Source organism: Stegastes partitus, unplaced genomic scaffold, assembly GCF_000690725.1.
Source record: "Stegastes partitus isolate 25-593 unplaced genomic scaffold, Stegastes_partitus-1.0.2 Scaffold1276, whole genome shotgun sequence".
Taxonomy (NCBI): domain Eukaryota; kingdom Metazoa; phylum Chordata; class Actinopteri; family Pomacentridae; genus Stegastes; species Stegastes partitus.
Window position 1 is genome coordinate 192606 of NW_007579007.1, and position 15947 is coordinate 208552.

The following is a 15947-nucleotide window of genomic DNA, read 5'->3' on the forward strand; positions in this document are numbered from 1 at the left end:
GATAACAAACCGTCTTCAGCTCAGGCTTCACAAGTCACAAGCTTTACGATTCTATTACTTTGGATATATTGTAGTCCGGAAAGGTCAACGGACAAAGCATGACCAAACTGCAGTAATGCACAGGAGACACGGGAACTAATCTTGCTGCTAGTTCTGCATTAGCTTCAGAGGGAAAGATGTTGCAACAATTAAAAAATAACTGTAAGCAACTAATCGTGGTTTAGAATTAAGATCAACTGCACAAATGCATTTCCTACTCGCTCCCCTCTCCCAACACAAAACACATATATTTGCTTTTCCAAGTTTTTATTCATTCTTCAAACATTATGCAACCAAACTGACATTCAGATATCTCTCAGCACACATGCACACACACACACGCATACACACAACACATTCACACACATGCACACAAAGTGCTGACGTTAGACAATGACTTTTACACGGCACTGTCTGTGACAGATAGGCAACATGTAGAGCAAAGGTGCTAAATATTGCACATTACGATCAGTGTGGGAAACCTTAACATTTCAGACCATTTAGCTTCACTGGCAGATGAGCCCAGGTTGTTTTTTGAAGTAATCATCAAAACAGCTGCTTAGAAAACAGCGGCGTGACGACACAAACTCTGCCTGTGGTTTACCAGTATTTGTCATGGGACTGATGTTAATTTCTTACCCCGACTGAATGAAGGTAGATACTACTCTGTAGGAAGAAACTTAAACGAGGTAACAGTTGATAATGGCCAGCCTGCAATATTAGATACAAGTGCTGTAAAGTCAAATTTGGGAGAATTACATGTTTAGACATGTTATTGTGTCTTTAGCTTTAGACCACACCTGAGTCCAACAGATTGTACCATCATAAAACAAAAAAAACCACACGAGTAAACACAATAAACCTGGAAAGCTAAATAATGAGGAGGTATCTCAACGATCCTAACAACAATGAATATGAGTTATTGCTTGGAAGCAGCCGTTCATCAGGCCAGCTTGGATATTTGTTCAAAGAGGAAAGTACATAGAGAAAATTACAAAAGCCACACAAAACCATTCTGTCTTCCACTTAGTGATAAATTAGCATTCGAATTTCAAAACCACAACTAGAAATCCAGAAAGTGTCCCAAGTGGCTGAAGTGCGCCGATGTCCTCGTCTCAGGAGCACTCGGTGAAGGTGGTCACCATGTTGCCCCGACGCTGAGTCACTGTCCTGCAGTGCTGGTTCCCTGAGCCCTGAAACCTGTCCTCAGTCCTGGCGTTGTGAGCATTAAAGGAGAACATCTTCTCCATGTCGTCAATAATGTTATCAAAGAGTCCTCCGCCGAAGGCCCTCTGCTGAAATTGCTTTCTGTGGTTGTTCATGGCCTCCCGGTGGGCCTGGAAGTGGCTGTCAAAGTGTCTCTTCTGGTGGGCTTGATTGTGGGAGTGAAAGTGGTGATGGTGGTGGTGGTGTTGTTGTTGTTGTTCACCAAAAGTGTCAGAGTCTTTGAAAATGTCATCAAAATTAAAGTTGAACGACTGGTAGTGCTGGTTGAAGTTATAGTCATTGCCGCCACCTCCTCTACGGCCCTCCCATGATGACGAGCCATGGCCAAACTGGTCGTACTCCCGCCTCCTCTTATCATCTGATAACGTCTCGTACGCTGGAAGAGGCAGAAAACAATCAACATACAGAACGGACATCAGTTTAAATGGTTCATCTTTCAGCTGTGATTTCCCTTTACAAAAGTCTATTCATGGAGAGAAGGTGTGTTCAGTTCAGGCTTTGAAGTCTCCGCTGTTGCCATGACGTGTAATCATGTGTAGCCTCACAACAGAAACAAAGTAAGGCGTGTCCGTCAGACAACAGGTGAACGAGACTCCTCCAGACGACCCGCTCTCAGGTGAACTTTACTCAGTGTGTCTGTTCTCTGACTATAATCCTAAACACCTGGTGTATTTAGGTGGCAGGCGAAGAACAGATGAAGCATTTAGTTAACCTTACATAATGACACAGTGGCTCACTTACCCTCAGCTATTTCCCTGAACTTGGCTTCAGCGTCTGGGCCCTTGTTTCGGTCAGGATGATACTTCAGGGCCAGCTTATGGAAGGCTTTCTTGATCTGCCGCTCGCTTGCATCTCTGGGAACCCCCAGGATGTCGTAGTAGTCCCTCTTGGCCAGAATGAACTCTGAGATGAGCAGGATGTTCACTGCTAGCAGCAGCACCGACTGGGCTGTGGCCATAACTGCTGGGTTTTTCACACCTTTTTCGGCTGTGAAGAGAGCAGGTTGACAGTTTCGTTAACGAACTTTCTCACACCCACGCAACACACACAAAACCCGGAAAAAAAGAGTCAAACTAACGATGCTCGCACCAGCTTTTAAACGAGTCCAGGTGACAAGACGTTGTTAACTTTGCTAGCTAGTTTCAAGAAAATGACAACTCATTGTTTTACTGCGATATATGAGAAACCTACAGTAGCCCTGCCCTTAAAAAAAAGCTTGTGAACGAGGCTCTGGGGCAGGTTTCCACTTTCGGTTGAAACTAGCAACAAGTTCGTGCAAGGAAAGACGGTTTACCTGCCTACGAGGTGGACAAACAGCCTGGGGATACCGCAGTCAACCGCCGACAGCTCCAGCTGATGGGAAGCGAAAGCTAGCCGTTGTTGACGAGCCGCATTCCTGAGCCCTAACACCACGACTCGCAACGCCATTGGTCAATTACGCCAACGTAATGACTTCAAGCGCGCTGATTGGTGGAAACAGTGCGCACGTGGAGAGCTGGGAGACCCAAGATGAATGCAGTCGAAGCAAGATAGTTATCTGTTCGTACTCTCGTCTTTGCTTCGCTTTATTATTTTTGTATTTTTGTCATTATCGCGGAACCTAAGCACGTTTTAGCCCAGTGCGTTTGTTGTGTAGTTTATATGTGTACTATTTTAAACTGTGTTGGATCAAAAAAAATTATTCTTAAAGGTCGGCTTCTGTTTTCATCCTTTCGTCATCATTTGTAACCAAGGAAGGGACGTTAACTATCTTAGAAATAAGCGAAGATGTCGTCACATCCGCTCCGGAGGCTACAACCCGGACGTGAAGGTTTTTTAACAAGCTTGTTTCGCGTTTTCAAAAAAAAAAAAAAAGAAAAAATTGCAGCAAACACAGACGTGTCTCTCCACGGCGTTTTCATGTAGTTTCACCGCAGATATGCCACGGTACTGCGCTGTGAAAGTTTGCAGAAACCGCGGGGGGACTGCGTCGAGACAAGACAACAAGAGAATTAGCTTCTACCCGTATGTTTTCAGTTTTCTTTCAGCTAAGGTGGACAGTTTTAGTTTAGCTGCAAGTGCTGCTTTTTTCCTGCTGTGCTTAGCATTATTAGTCAAAGATAGTGTTGGTTGCAGAGGCACGGGAAGGTGGCAGTCATGTCATATCAGTAGTGTGTAATGTGTGCTGTGCTTGTAATCATACAAGAGTGATTGGGCTGAATGTTGAGGGATGATCATGTTAAAATTATGCAACATTCAACTGCCATTCACAATTACAGAAGAGGACAGGGTAATTGTGGGGGGAAAAGACTCCTTTTCAGAATCCCCAGGATCATTTATTGTCAAATAGGTTTTCAGGAATTTGGCTTGGTTTTAGTGCATAACAGTGAGCAGTAGTATACAGATTGAAAAGTGTTGTCAGTTGTAGGTGTTAAGAAAGATAACTAAGAAGCAGTGTTGTAAATCAAATTAGCAGTAAGAGTGATCAAGGGTTTATAAGGGTGGGGAGGAATGTGCAAATTCGTCACCTGAGAATATACAAGGTTGCATATCATGTAGTGTAAACAAGAATTTGAAATGTGCAAGAGGAGTTTAAAGTGGCAAGTCTGATGTAAGAAATCACAATTAGAGTTTAGATTATTTTCTCAGGGTCTCCGATGGTGAAAATCCATTTTTATTATGTTTGTGGTTGTCATAAATTTGGAAGTGCAAAGTGAAAGCTGTTAATCTATGATGATGTTCACTTCTGTAATTCGTGCAGCTTCCCACAACCAGATAGCCTCCCAGCGTTACAAGCCAGTGAACATTTTACTGTTTCAATTCAGGAACCTGTAGTCATCAATAGCTTCTGAGGTGACTCATTCAAAACCAGCAGCTGCCTCACAGTCCACCAGGCTTGTTTGCTCTCTAAAGTTGCTTCTGCTAATTCTAAAATGTCTAAAAACAAACCAAAAAAAAAAAAAAAAGAAGTGCATCTAATGTGACCATGTCAGTACCATTATTTTTGATTACATACCAACATGTTGAAGCTCTGTGGGAATTGTAAAGCTGAGGGACATTCACAACACAAATAGTGAAAACTTTAAGCAATAAGCAAGTACTGGGTGGGTTATTGTGTTTTCATGTTGCCTGTTTTGCTTCAGTTTAACCTCGCCGATTTTTACATCTGTTGGCTTTTCTCCTGATCTCTCTGTTCACATGTACTTTCAGTACAGCCACATTTAAAAATAAAGCGTTTCTCATTTACATATTGTCCTGTTTCAGTTTCAAAATGATCATTTCGTCTTCTCTGTCTGTTTCTCAAAGCTTTCCCTTGCAAGACAAGCCCAGGCTTCAGAAATGGGTGGACAACATGAGGCGGGCAGAGTGGACCCCGAGCAGACATCAGTATCTGTGCAGCGAGCATTTCACTGAGGACTGCTTCGATATTCGATGGGGAATCCGTTACCTGAAAAATACAGCCATCCCCACCATTTTTCCTTCAGTGGAAGATGTACGTATGTGTCATGCAGCACACCAAAATGAAATATCAAGGATGTTTGGTGGGCAGCAGGGCCTTTTCTGTTTCGTGCGTCATGTTGCACCCTTTCTGTAGTTTCCTGCCTGATCACACTTTCGTTGCGTCATTTACTAAGTTATGTAACTGTGCCTGTGGAGTTTCTTTATGATCTCATTTACTGTTAATCTTTTTTCTTTTATCTCAGGGTGGTGAGAAAAAAGCGACCAGCATTAAAACCAGCTCCAAGGTCAGACCCAACATTTCAGACATTGACACTGAGCCCAAAGGTTTTGACTCTCCTCTCAGTAAGAGGCCACTCATCTTGAGCAGGACATGCAAAAAGGTCCAGTCAAGTACAGCAAACAGTACAGTTCAGGAGCACACAGAGATGATATTAGAGCTACCTCTGGTCTCAGAGATACAGACTGCTACTTGTGAGACAACAGGTGACACTGGAATGCCAGCAGCGTCCTGCCTCGCTCTGTCTCCGAGCAGTGAACCTCATTCCACAGAGCAGACCGAGTCGGCCGTGACTGTGTTGTGCTGCGAGCCGCTGGGCACTTTGTCTGACAGAGAAGCAAATGTGGATGCAGTGGCCCTCCAAGCAGCACTGGGCCAGGCGTTTAGCTTTGTCCCCGTGGAAATGGTCAAGGACAAACCCACAGGCTGCTTCCTGGAGGAGACGGGACCCAGCGATGGAGAGCACATTTCTGTTTACGAACACTCGTACTGCAGACCGGACACGGACAAGGATGAGCTTTGGAGTAAGATCTTGAGTTTGCATGCAAAGATCTTGGAACTGGATCGCAGGGAGGAGAACACGATGGCTAAAATCCGAGCTCTGGAGAACGAGATAGCCCTCCTGAAGAGGGACGGTGCTGTTTTTAAAGAAAAGCAGAAGGTTTTAGAGGATTGTATATCATCTGTTTTGCTCTGAGTGTGGACTCTTAAAATGAGATTGTTGATGTGTTTTAAATGTTACCATTGAGTCACTTTTGCAGATATGTTGCACATGCTCTCATGCATTCCTTACATAAAGCACAGCAGCACACACTGTGCCTGATTTTACACAACTCGACTGGTACGCGGCGTTATGCAAGCCCGCTTTTCTGTTTCCATATTATGGATGTACCGTATACTTGATTAACTCTTTGTGTCCACATGGTGGCACTGTATGGCCTGTATGCTTTTGCAAAGCTTCACTGAAGCCTTACTTTTCAGTGGCGTCCTGCTATGCATTCTTGATATGCAGTTCTGTCCACTTCAAATGTGGCATCCTAAAAGCTCCCAAATTCTTTCTGGAGCATGACAGTAAACCCAAACATACAGCCTGAGTCATAAAAAAATATCCCCAGAACAAGGAATCCTGCAACAGATGGCGTACCCTACACAGAGCAGTGAGCTCAACCGTATTGACTCAGTCTGGGTTTACGTAAAGCAACAGAAGCATCTGAGACAGCTTAAATCCACAAAAGAACTGAGGACAGTTCTCCAAGGTGCTCGGAACAAGCGTCCTTTTAAAAACTGCACAAATGAAACTGGTGCTACTTTTTTATGAAGTACATTCATAAGATTAGATAGAACTTTGTTGATCCCTTTGGTAGGGTACCTCAGGGAAATCTAGAAACAGCACAACACCGACAGTAGCACACATCAATTAAGAAAAAAAAACATTACAATACAATAAACACAATTCATCATCTGAACGCACTTTTAAAGACTGAAACGTGTGCACAGTACTGTATATCTAAGCTTTTCTCTTCTATCATGTGATGAGTATTGTATTCCAACCTATAAATGGTTTCTCTCCTTTTTTTCTTTTTTTCTTTTTATCATACAGTCCATTCATTTTGTTGCATTTCAAAATCTTACCAACATCCACCCTGCAGCTCAAGCGCTTGATGTTTATCAGAATGATTCTAAATTGCGAATTCCTTTAAAGGACCACCATGAATCATCCCTGACAAATTTTTAATACACAGCTTGCAAAATGCTTACCTTTAAACTCTGGTATTGATGAGACTGGAACAGCAGCTGCTTGCTGTGTTAATGCACAGGTCAGTTTTATTTTATGATGTTAAAAAAAAGAGACATTTACACATGTAATGACAGACTTCAGTGTTGTGGGTCCACATTTTATTTCTGTCCGAAATATTCAGCTTTCATGAAATAAATCCATGATGGGTTTACTTTAAAGTGTTGTATTTCTTCTAGCTTAGAAGGCATGAATGTGGTGATTGTTTAACACCTCACATTTACTTGTGCCAGCAGGATTTATCTCCCACTTTACCATCTTTGAACATTGAATTTGTCATCTTAGTATTTTGGACACGTGAGATACCTAATCTTATTTGAAGCTGCTTTCCAGAATGTAATTTAATATAGATGCCGTCCATTCACAGGATCTGTGGAACAGCATGGATCGTCATTACACACAACAAACTGCCTGTAAATCGGGAAAACAAACTGATGTCTACGTCCAAACCAGCATGTAAGTGTTTGCGACACAAGAGAAAATTAACCTGCTGTGAATGTAATAAAGTACAGCGTTACGTTTTGCATTCTAGACTTTAATTATCCACACGATTAAGTGCATCTTCTTCATGTCCATATTGTGGAGTTTCTGTCAGAAAATGCCGTAATGCCTAATTTGATGCACATTAGTGTTGTTCGCCACCTGGGCTTGTGTGGGAGAGCGGCTGAATTGTTGTTTTTAAATAAGTGCAAAGTGATTGATTGCACATATGGACGGATTTGTAAGGTGCAATTTCAATTTACCCCTAGGGTGTTAAGTTAAATGAAAAAGCTACGAGATGATGCATTTCCCTGGTGAAGAATGACAATCAGGCCTGCTGCACCGGGAAGGATTAAGAGAATGGATTCTCAGAATTAGTAATGAAATAGAACTGTAGTAATACAGCAGCTAGGGAAATGAATCAGTGACTCTGAAGAACAAACTAATAGAAAGAATAACAAGGGTTCAAGGAGAAAAGGAAAAGGCTCGGTCCTCTGTTTATCTGAATAGGTCGTGCAATGATGAACTCTGATGTGCAAAGATGATTAAAGAAAATACCAACCTTTACGAAGTGCCTAAGTAGATAATGTGCCACCAGCAGCAGATACATGCCAGATGTTGTTTCTCTGTGAAGTGTGCTTGGAATATAAATGCATTTCTGATTGCTCTTCATTGGGGATTTTATTTTGAAAAAGCCCTCATCTTGTCACCATGCAGTGCCATGTGAAAGACTGGATTCTGTTTAAGCATTGTTATGTCTCTTGAAAAGGCCCTTATGGAGCCATATCTTAGCATCTATAATGTCAGCTTGTTCCACAGCTACACAATATTCAGCTCAAACATCACAAGATGTTTTGTCATGATGTGTTTGTTTTATTTGTCGGCAATAATTACATTCATACAGAAGGAATATTCGTCATAAATAGACAGACATCATCTACAAAGATGCAAACACAGGGTCCATAAGGGATTTCATTTTCTGAAATGTTTTCATTATCGGGCACTGGATTTAAGTGATTTTATACAATTTTAGATATGTATCGTTTTAGCTGTAGTAGAGATATATCCAAGGGTTGGTACAGCTGTTGAGACTGGCCAGCAGCATGATGATGGCAAACACTGGACCTGAGAGACACAGAAAGAAAGAAAGAAATATGTGAACAAACTTTCATGCAATAGCACAATGTGCAAATAAATGCAAGGGCTACGACAAGTATCCACATGTTCTGGGTTAAAGGTTGAGTTGGTGACTAGATTTATTTAAAACCTACTTTTAAACCCTGCCCACCATTGACTTTATGTATAATGTTTGGATTTGTGGCCAAAGAATGCTTGAGAATTTCCTAAAGAGTCCCCACAAACAGACCAACCTTTAGTAGGAGCACTGCTGGGACTCCATGCAGACCACAGCTGTACAACAAAGAAGGGGCTCCAACACACTGTGTATGCCATGATGATCACAAAAGTCATCTTCACAGTCTTCAGCATCGCGTTGGACACCCCCTTCGTGCCCGTGCGCCCTGACTGCAGCGCCTTCCTCTTCATGTTGAAGTATATCGTTGTGCATATCTTCATTTGGCAATACAACAAAATGACGGCAGGCAGGGCGAACACTGACAGGGTGATCCAGCTGATGTAGATCCTGCTCCCCCACGGCTCAACAAATGTCGCCCAGCAGTCGTACTGGTTCTCCGCCACCTCTTGGAGAGAGAAGATGAAGAGCTGCGGGGAGCTGAAGGCGAGAGAGATCAGCCACGCCGCGCCAATGGAGAGATACCTCCTAAAGGAGCCCTTCAAGAAGGAAACCATTGGCATGCAAACCGCATGGTACCGGTCTATGGTCATGGCCACGATCATGTACGCGGAGGCAAACATCCCAACCACCTGTAGGTATTTTACGCACCGGCACAGGAAATCTGTCCCTCGGAACCTGTGCGTAATTTCAATGGAAAACTGTGGTAAGACTTGGAAAAAAGCGACCACCAGATCTGCCAAGCACAAGTGGAAAAGGAACAGATGGGTCCTTGAGTTTCTTTTTCTCTTCTTCCAAAGTATGGCTAAGAAGAAAAGATTACCACATGCTGCAAAAACAAAAATCAATCCCAAAACTCCAGCTCGGATGTGCGCAAAACGCTCGTAAACCTCTCCAGCCTCATCTACTGTCCTCCCAGACCCGTTGTTGCTGCTGCTGGTGTCCATTTGGGCACGAATTCCTGATGCTTCCTTTATGTCCAGGGTTCTGTTAACGTCTCTGTACATTACCTAAGCATTCGGATATCCCCATGTTGGCGCAGAGACATCTAGCCATTCCCTGCCTTTTGCGTACCAAATGTGAAAGTGCTGCAATTGTGACTGCGCTGGCTGTGAGAGGAGAGGGGGAGTTGTGGGCACCCAGTGATGAATAAATGCCAGTGTAGTGGCTTATGAGATACATATACACAAGTATAGAAGAAAACGAGGAGATTTTTATTAAAAAACTCCAAATTAAAAAATTTAAAAAAAAAAAAAAGAAAAAAGAAAAAGAAAAAACATTTTCCTCCTAAACACCAATGGCTGTCTAAATAGTGCTGAGATATCTATGTTTTGTTATATATTACACTTAATCTTTACTTGGATGGATTTAAGCAAGTGTAAGAATGCACCCCTAAACATATTATATCTGTATTAGACCACAGTACTCAGTTGTTGTTTTTTTTATGCCAAAATAATATTTAAAGTGTCTGTATCCGAGCTGTATTGATGTCATGGACCTCCTATTTGTCCTAGAAAGATTTGGTTTTGCAGAAGTCACTGAGTAAAGAATTACAAGCGTCATTTGCAAGAATAAAACATTGCACAGTCGTAATGTCAAGGGTTGGCTTGACAGTAATTGCACTGAAAGGTATCATGAAAGCTCTGACATTTAGAGTGAGTAGGCAGCCAAAGAAAAGCACAGGGAGTAAGAATGGCAGTACAACATTGTTCTATACTGGATGCAGGAGCCTTACTGACAGACACACACAAAAGAAAATCATGTTAGTTGTGTTATGGAGTGTGTAGCCCGTCAGACACAAAGAGGAGGCACTTTAGAATTCAGAGCAGGTTCTTTTAGATTTTGCGTGAAAAAAAAAAAGAAGGCTAAGATGTAGATGTTGTTTCATAAATCCTAATTTTATGAGATAAAAAAAACTTTACAGTAGATTTTATTATATAAAGAACAGTCTGTATAATTACACACATCATCTAAATTTACAACCCATCAGTATAATAATACCAAATGTATTTATTTAACAGAAAAACAACCATTTTATTTAGAAAGTGTTATTTTTTGGATTTCTTGATATTACACAATTTATCTCATATGACAGTATTTATTGGTAATTAAATGTTTGGTATTTGCCCATGCTATCATTTTTTAAAATTGTATTTTTATTTCTTTTTCTTTTTTTTTTTTTTTTTTTACATTTTCAATACATTTAAGGTAATTGTTTTATATTTATGTGCACTTTCACATTAAAATTCTGTAACTCTGGATACAAACTAGGCACATTTTTTCATTACATCCAACATAACACATATATATTTTTTTCTTCTTGTTGTTTTTAAACGTACACTTGTCAAGGTTTAATTTTTCAGGCACGTTGCACCTGTTTGCACCCCCACTGACCTTGTAATGGCAGTGCAGAGTTTTTATGTGATAAATTGGCTTAAAAGCGTAATTCTAACACCTGAACAGGTTTGGATGAAAGGCTGTGGAAGGCTTGAATTGGCACCACTTTTGCTGCTGGAGCTCACCATGCTCTCATGTCTACTTTTACAGTTTGTTCATCCATCCATTATCTACACACCGCTTAATCCTCACGAGGGTCGCGGGGTTGTAGCTGGAGTCTACCCCAGCTGACTTAAGGCGAAGGCAGGGGACACCCTGGACAGGTCACCAGTCTATCACAGGGCTACACTTAGAGACAGACAACCAAGCACACTCACATTCACACCTATGGACCTTGCAGCTCCTTTTTGCAGTTTGTCTCCTAGATATTTACTTTGTATGTGGACAAGGGTGCTTCAAAAAGTTCTCCACCTCACCAGAAAACATCACAGAATAAAAATTGTTCATGAATTATTTTCAACATGGTAAACAGAAGTCAGATGGTGCAGACTGCGAGCTTTCCTCTCCATTTTTCTTTGATTGCTTCCAACTCTTGAGTTTGTGTGGACAGTGATGTAAATGTCTTGACATGGGAACTATGACCCTTGTTTTCAGATGTGGCCGAAAACAGGTTGAAGTATCCTCATATTTATTAAAACTTTTATTTTTGCGAACTCTAGTGTCGACTTTATGTTGCTAAAAAGGCTATTTTGAAGTTCTTTGGTTCCTCCTGTGGGGCTCTGGAATAATTGGATGATTTTCAGCTGAACAAATTAAACAAGAGTTTTAGAATCAATGGCGTTGAGCAATTTATTTGTCCTCCAAAATAAGAGCGTTATTGAACATTTGGTGTTTATCTGTAAAATAACTTTTTCACAACATAACTTTTTGGACTATCACTTCACTTAAAGTATTTGATTGTTTTATAGATTTTTCAGGAATTTTACAGTGTTTCTCTCCAAAACATGCCATGCCTCTTTTAGTCTCGTGGTGAGTGTGTGCGTCTGTGTGTGCGCGACTGCATTTGTTGTATGTGTATGTGTATGTGTATGTGTATGTGTATGCATGGAGGGTGGGAGGGACGGGTTTATTTTATTTTTTTAAATATTGTAATGTTTTTAAATGTTGTAATAGTTTTTAAATGCTTTGTTGTTTTTAACTGCTTTGTTGTTTTTAAATGTTGTAAAGCACTTTGCGTTGTTGTTGTTGCACATGAAAAGCGCTATACAAATAAAATTTGATTGATTGATTGATTGATTGATTGATATCCTACAAAATGTATTTGCACCTTGTTTGAAATCAGATATTTTACTTTGAACATTTTTTTATTTGGCAGCCAATGCTGCTTTTTGTTCTCAGTTTTTTTAAATTGATCTAGAAAGAGAACCAGGTCTTACAGACAGCATGAGCAGTGTTGCTTCATAGCTAAAACATTTTGTTCATTATAGAATTATCACAATGAGTGAACCAAAGCTGAGCAATGGAACAGAAATCAGCTGAGAGGACACAGTGAACTGACACAAACACCAATGAGCTGAAGCTGGAATGAACTAATTAAAGCACAACTACACAAGCTATACAGATGATAACCACTTGCTATTTATCTTTATTTCCTTGTGCTGAATTGTGCAGCAGAATGTCTCTTAATTAAGAAGCCCCTTTACAAGTGTATAGAGAGCATCGATCGTATGTAGTACACCCACCATGTTGGAGTAGAGGTGCAGTAGTGTCTCCACCACTTCACTCATGACAAATAACACTTACTTACATACGTGCTAGGTTGTGATAAAAGGTGTCGCGTGAAAAAAGAAGAGCCTTGCCACTCCAGATCCTGCCGGTGGAAGGTTTGTAGAAGCTTTTAGTCGTGAGCAAGAGTTCAGTTCAGACTTTTCCAAAAGCAGCAGCAGCAGCAGTGGACAGAATGTTATTGTCACAGTCTTTCCACTTACCCCATTATAGCACGCTTAATTAATGCTGTAAAGAACTGCAATAGGGTGCAACGATGACACCGGTAATCATTTTTCTTTTGAAGAACTGACCTCAGTGATGCATTTTCTTTTCTTTTTTACATCTCACTCCGACCTGTGGATACTTTCTATACGTACATGATACCACCCCGCTGTTATAGAAAACCTTTCCAGAGAAACGTGTGCATGTAAAGTCACCACTGCACTTTTTAAGACCAAAGGTTTTCAAGTGAACTGCTCTATAGTCTCATCTGCCATGATGTGAACATGGTCCTTCAGAAAAAGGCACCTCCACACATATTAACCTTGCCGTTTCATCTGCCTGAATCTGTCAAACGCTGGAGAAATTATTATCATTAACAGCTGGCACTCTGCAGCCATTATCACACAGAACATCCCCCATGGTTCTTCGAGCAATGAAACACCTTTAAAAGTCAGGCAAAGGTGAGTTAGCAGATGTTGCAACACAACTCTTTTTTGACTTGATGAAGGCTCTGATTCACTGTTTTATCACGACTGTAAGATGCTAAACAGCTGAAAAAAAATGGGCACTAAGAAGTGTGACGTATACACGAGTGCATCTAAATCAAGAGGAGGAGGGCTAATTGTGCATCGCTGGGAGCAGTATTGAATTTCCAAGGACTTCATTGTTGTTTCCAAGAAGCTTTTCCACATGGAATGTCTTTATCACAAACTACTACCCAATTAAAGAGACAATTTGCTTCACCTGGTTTGAAGAGCAATGTGCTGAGTTATTGATTTCTTCAAGGTCAGGACAGAAAGCTCCCCAGTGCTGAAACAATGGAGAGGAAGCTGTTGTTTTTCTGTTTCTGGTGCAAATGAGCACGGGGACAATTTGATAAGAGCATGTTTTTTTACTGCTGTGATTCACTGGTTGTGTCTTCATTGGGTCCCTGTGAAATCAAGAGCAGAATTTTCAATGCTTCTCCTCTCACACAAAGACCAGGTTTCTAGAGTTTCCAAAAGCAGAACGGGAGTCTTCAGCATCTACTGTGGAACCAGCTCCTACAACTTTCCTTTGTGATAAAGCTTACAGAGCCAATTCATCCATTAGTTATGTCGCTGCTGACATGATGCACTGAGTGCCTTTCTTCTGCTCTTTCTTTCACGCTCTTGAAAAAGAGGAGAGTTTCTAATTTAAGCTCAGGATGCAAAAACCTCACCGCGGTAGGTTTCAACAAGTGGGTTAAATGCTGCTTTCCATGGTGCTGATAGTTAAGGCTGCTCTCTGTGGTGCTGAAACTGTGAGTTCATACCACCAAGAGAGGGAAGTAAGATGATATGAAATATATATCAGTGCATAAAAACTGAAATGTTTGGGATTTTATGCATTACATATACTACACTGAGCAACACAACAGTTATGAAACAACCAACTGTGTATTATTTTAGAAATAAAAATGACGTAGATTCGGGTCATAGACTAGAAATCTCAAGTCAGGAACCGGTCAGACTTCTGCAACTCGTACAGATCATGAAGTTGTCAGTGCTGGCTGATGCATTATTCCGGGGGACAGGGTCATATAATGCCACATTCATACAAGATAAGATATATACGATAAGATAAACTTTATTTGTCACATACACAATAATACACAGTGCAATGTGTAGTGAAATGTGCTTAGTACCTGCATCCAGTTACAATGAAAAATAAAATATAAAAAATAAAATAAAATACCTCAAGTGTTCAAGAAATATATATTCATAGATAAATAAATTAAAATAAAATAAAGTCTAATAAAAAAAAAAGCAAATCGAACATGTAACATGTATTATACAAGGTGCAAAAATATTTAAAGGTGCCAGTGAGTCGTGCATTACAGTCCAGTTTAAGGCTTCGAGTTGAGCAAACGGATGGCCTGAGGGAAGAAACTCTTCCTCATTCTCTACAGTCTTTAGGCAACGATAGCGTCGGCCTGACAGCAGCAGGGAGAAGAGGGAGTTTCCAGGACGGCTAGGGTGCTTCAGGACCTTCGCAGTCCTTGACCTGCATCGTTGGGTGTAGATGTCCTGCAGGTTGGGGAGGGTGGATCTGATAGTCTGCTCAGCCAAATGGACCACCCTCTTGAGGGCCGAGAAGTCCTGCTTGGTGCAGCTGCCCATCCAGGTGGTGATGCTCCCGCACAGGATGCTCTCAGTGGTGCAGGTGTAAAACTTATGAGCACTGTGAGCGGGAGCTTGAAGTCTCTGAGGTAGAAGAGACACTACCTGGCCTTCTTCACAGTGGTGTTCATGTGAAGTGACCAAGACAGGTCCTTTGTGATTGTCACACCTAGATATTTAAAAATGTATACTAAACACTAAATACACTACAAAGCAAAGTGGTGTGTTGTTTCTAAAAACAAATAGTTGGGTGGTTTCTGGTGGATCATAATTCCAGGTTGTCTAGTGTCCTGTAAAGACACAGTTGGGTGACTCATGCTGGGTTAAAGAGGTTGTAAGGAGTTTATTTGCAGCTGCTTGGGTTGTTTTAACTTGTTTCCCCGAATGTGACATGTAGATGATCACACTGATGGACGTCATCTGTCACATTTATGAGGACAACAGCTTGTTTGGCCCACACTAAGGACATTTGTAGTATTTTTTCTTATTTAATTATTGTTATTTTTTGACTTGTTGAAGGATTTTTAGTTATCTAAAACAATGATGTTGCTGAAGCTGATCTATGAACTTTAGTTTTTATCAGCCTTGCAACCATGCATTTATTAAAGAAGTGGGAATAGGTCCCTTGAGGTAGTTTGGATCAAATGAACAAACCAGCATTGTGGGCTACATGGTAAAAACTACAGCAGTAAAGTTAAGGTTGGGTTACTTTGTAATGCAACAGATTTTTTTTTTTTGGACTAATTCACAGCATCATGTGGCAGATTGTTTCTAATAATGCTGTCTGAAATAACTTCCCAGCACAGCAAAAGCCTGCTCATGTCTTGTCATCTGTGGCATTGTGTCATTTGAATAAAGGTTCATTTTAAGGTGGTCTTTTATAGTAACTGATTATTAGGGTCCGAGCACCCAAAAGGGTGCGAAGACCCTATTGGAACTGCTCGGATTATTGTTATTATTCGTGCCAAA

The 15947-nt window shown here is 41.0% G+C and overlaps 3 protein-coding genes across 5 annotated transcripts; 1 reads left to right on the forward strand and 2 right to left on the reverse strand.

Annotated features, from left to right (window-relative positions):
- Positions 1–289: 289 nt before the first annotated feature.
- On the reverse strand, positions 290–2636 carry LOC103369359 (dnaJ homolog subfamily B member 9-like). 3 transcript variants are annotated; one of them, XM_008298059.1, is made up of 3 exons: positions 2565–2636; positions 2008–2253; positions 290–1642 (listed from the first exon to the last, which is right to left on the reverse strand). In XM_008298059.1, the coding sequence occupies exons 2-3, from the start codon at positions 2222–2224 to the stop codon at positions 1155–1157; spliced, it is 705 nt and encodes a 234-aa protein (XP_008296281.1). In that variant the 5' UTR covers positions 2225–2253; positions 2565–2636; the 3' UTR covers positions 290–1154. The 3 variants fall into 3 exon arrangements, with proteins under 3 accessions (XP_008296281.1, XP_008296279.1, XP_008296282.1); XM_008298057.1 differs by having other exon boundaries at positions 2561–2636; XM_008298060.1 differs by lacking the exon at positions 2565–2636 and adding an exon at positions 2356–2499.
- A 443-nt stretch (positions 2637–3079) lies between these two features.
- Positions 3080–6940, forward strand: LOC103369360 (THAP domain-containing protein 5). The gene is made up of 3 exons (XM_008298061.1): positions 3080–3270; positions 4552–4738; positions 4950–6940. Exons 1-3 carry the CDS (start codon positions 3185–3187, stop codon positions 5679–5681), a joined length of 1005 nt encoding a protein of 334 aa, XP_008296283.1. The 5' UTR covers positions 3080–3184; the 3' UTR covers positions 5682–6940.
- Positions 6941–8304: 1364 nt separating this feature from the next.
- On the reverse strand, positions 8305–9458 carry avpr2l (arginine vasopressin receptor 2, like). The gene is made up of 2 exons (XM_008298062.1): positions 8630–9458; positions 8305–8384 (listed from the first exon to the last, which is right to left on the reverse strand). The coding sequence occupies exons 1-2, from the start codon at positions 9456–9458 to the stop codon at positions 8305–8307; spliced, it is 909 nt and encodes a 302-aa protein (XP_008296284.1).
- Between the last annotated feature and the right edge of the window lie 6489 nt (positions 9459–15947).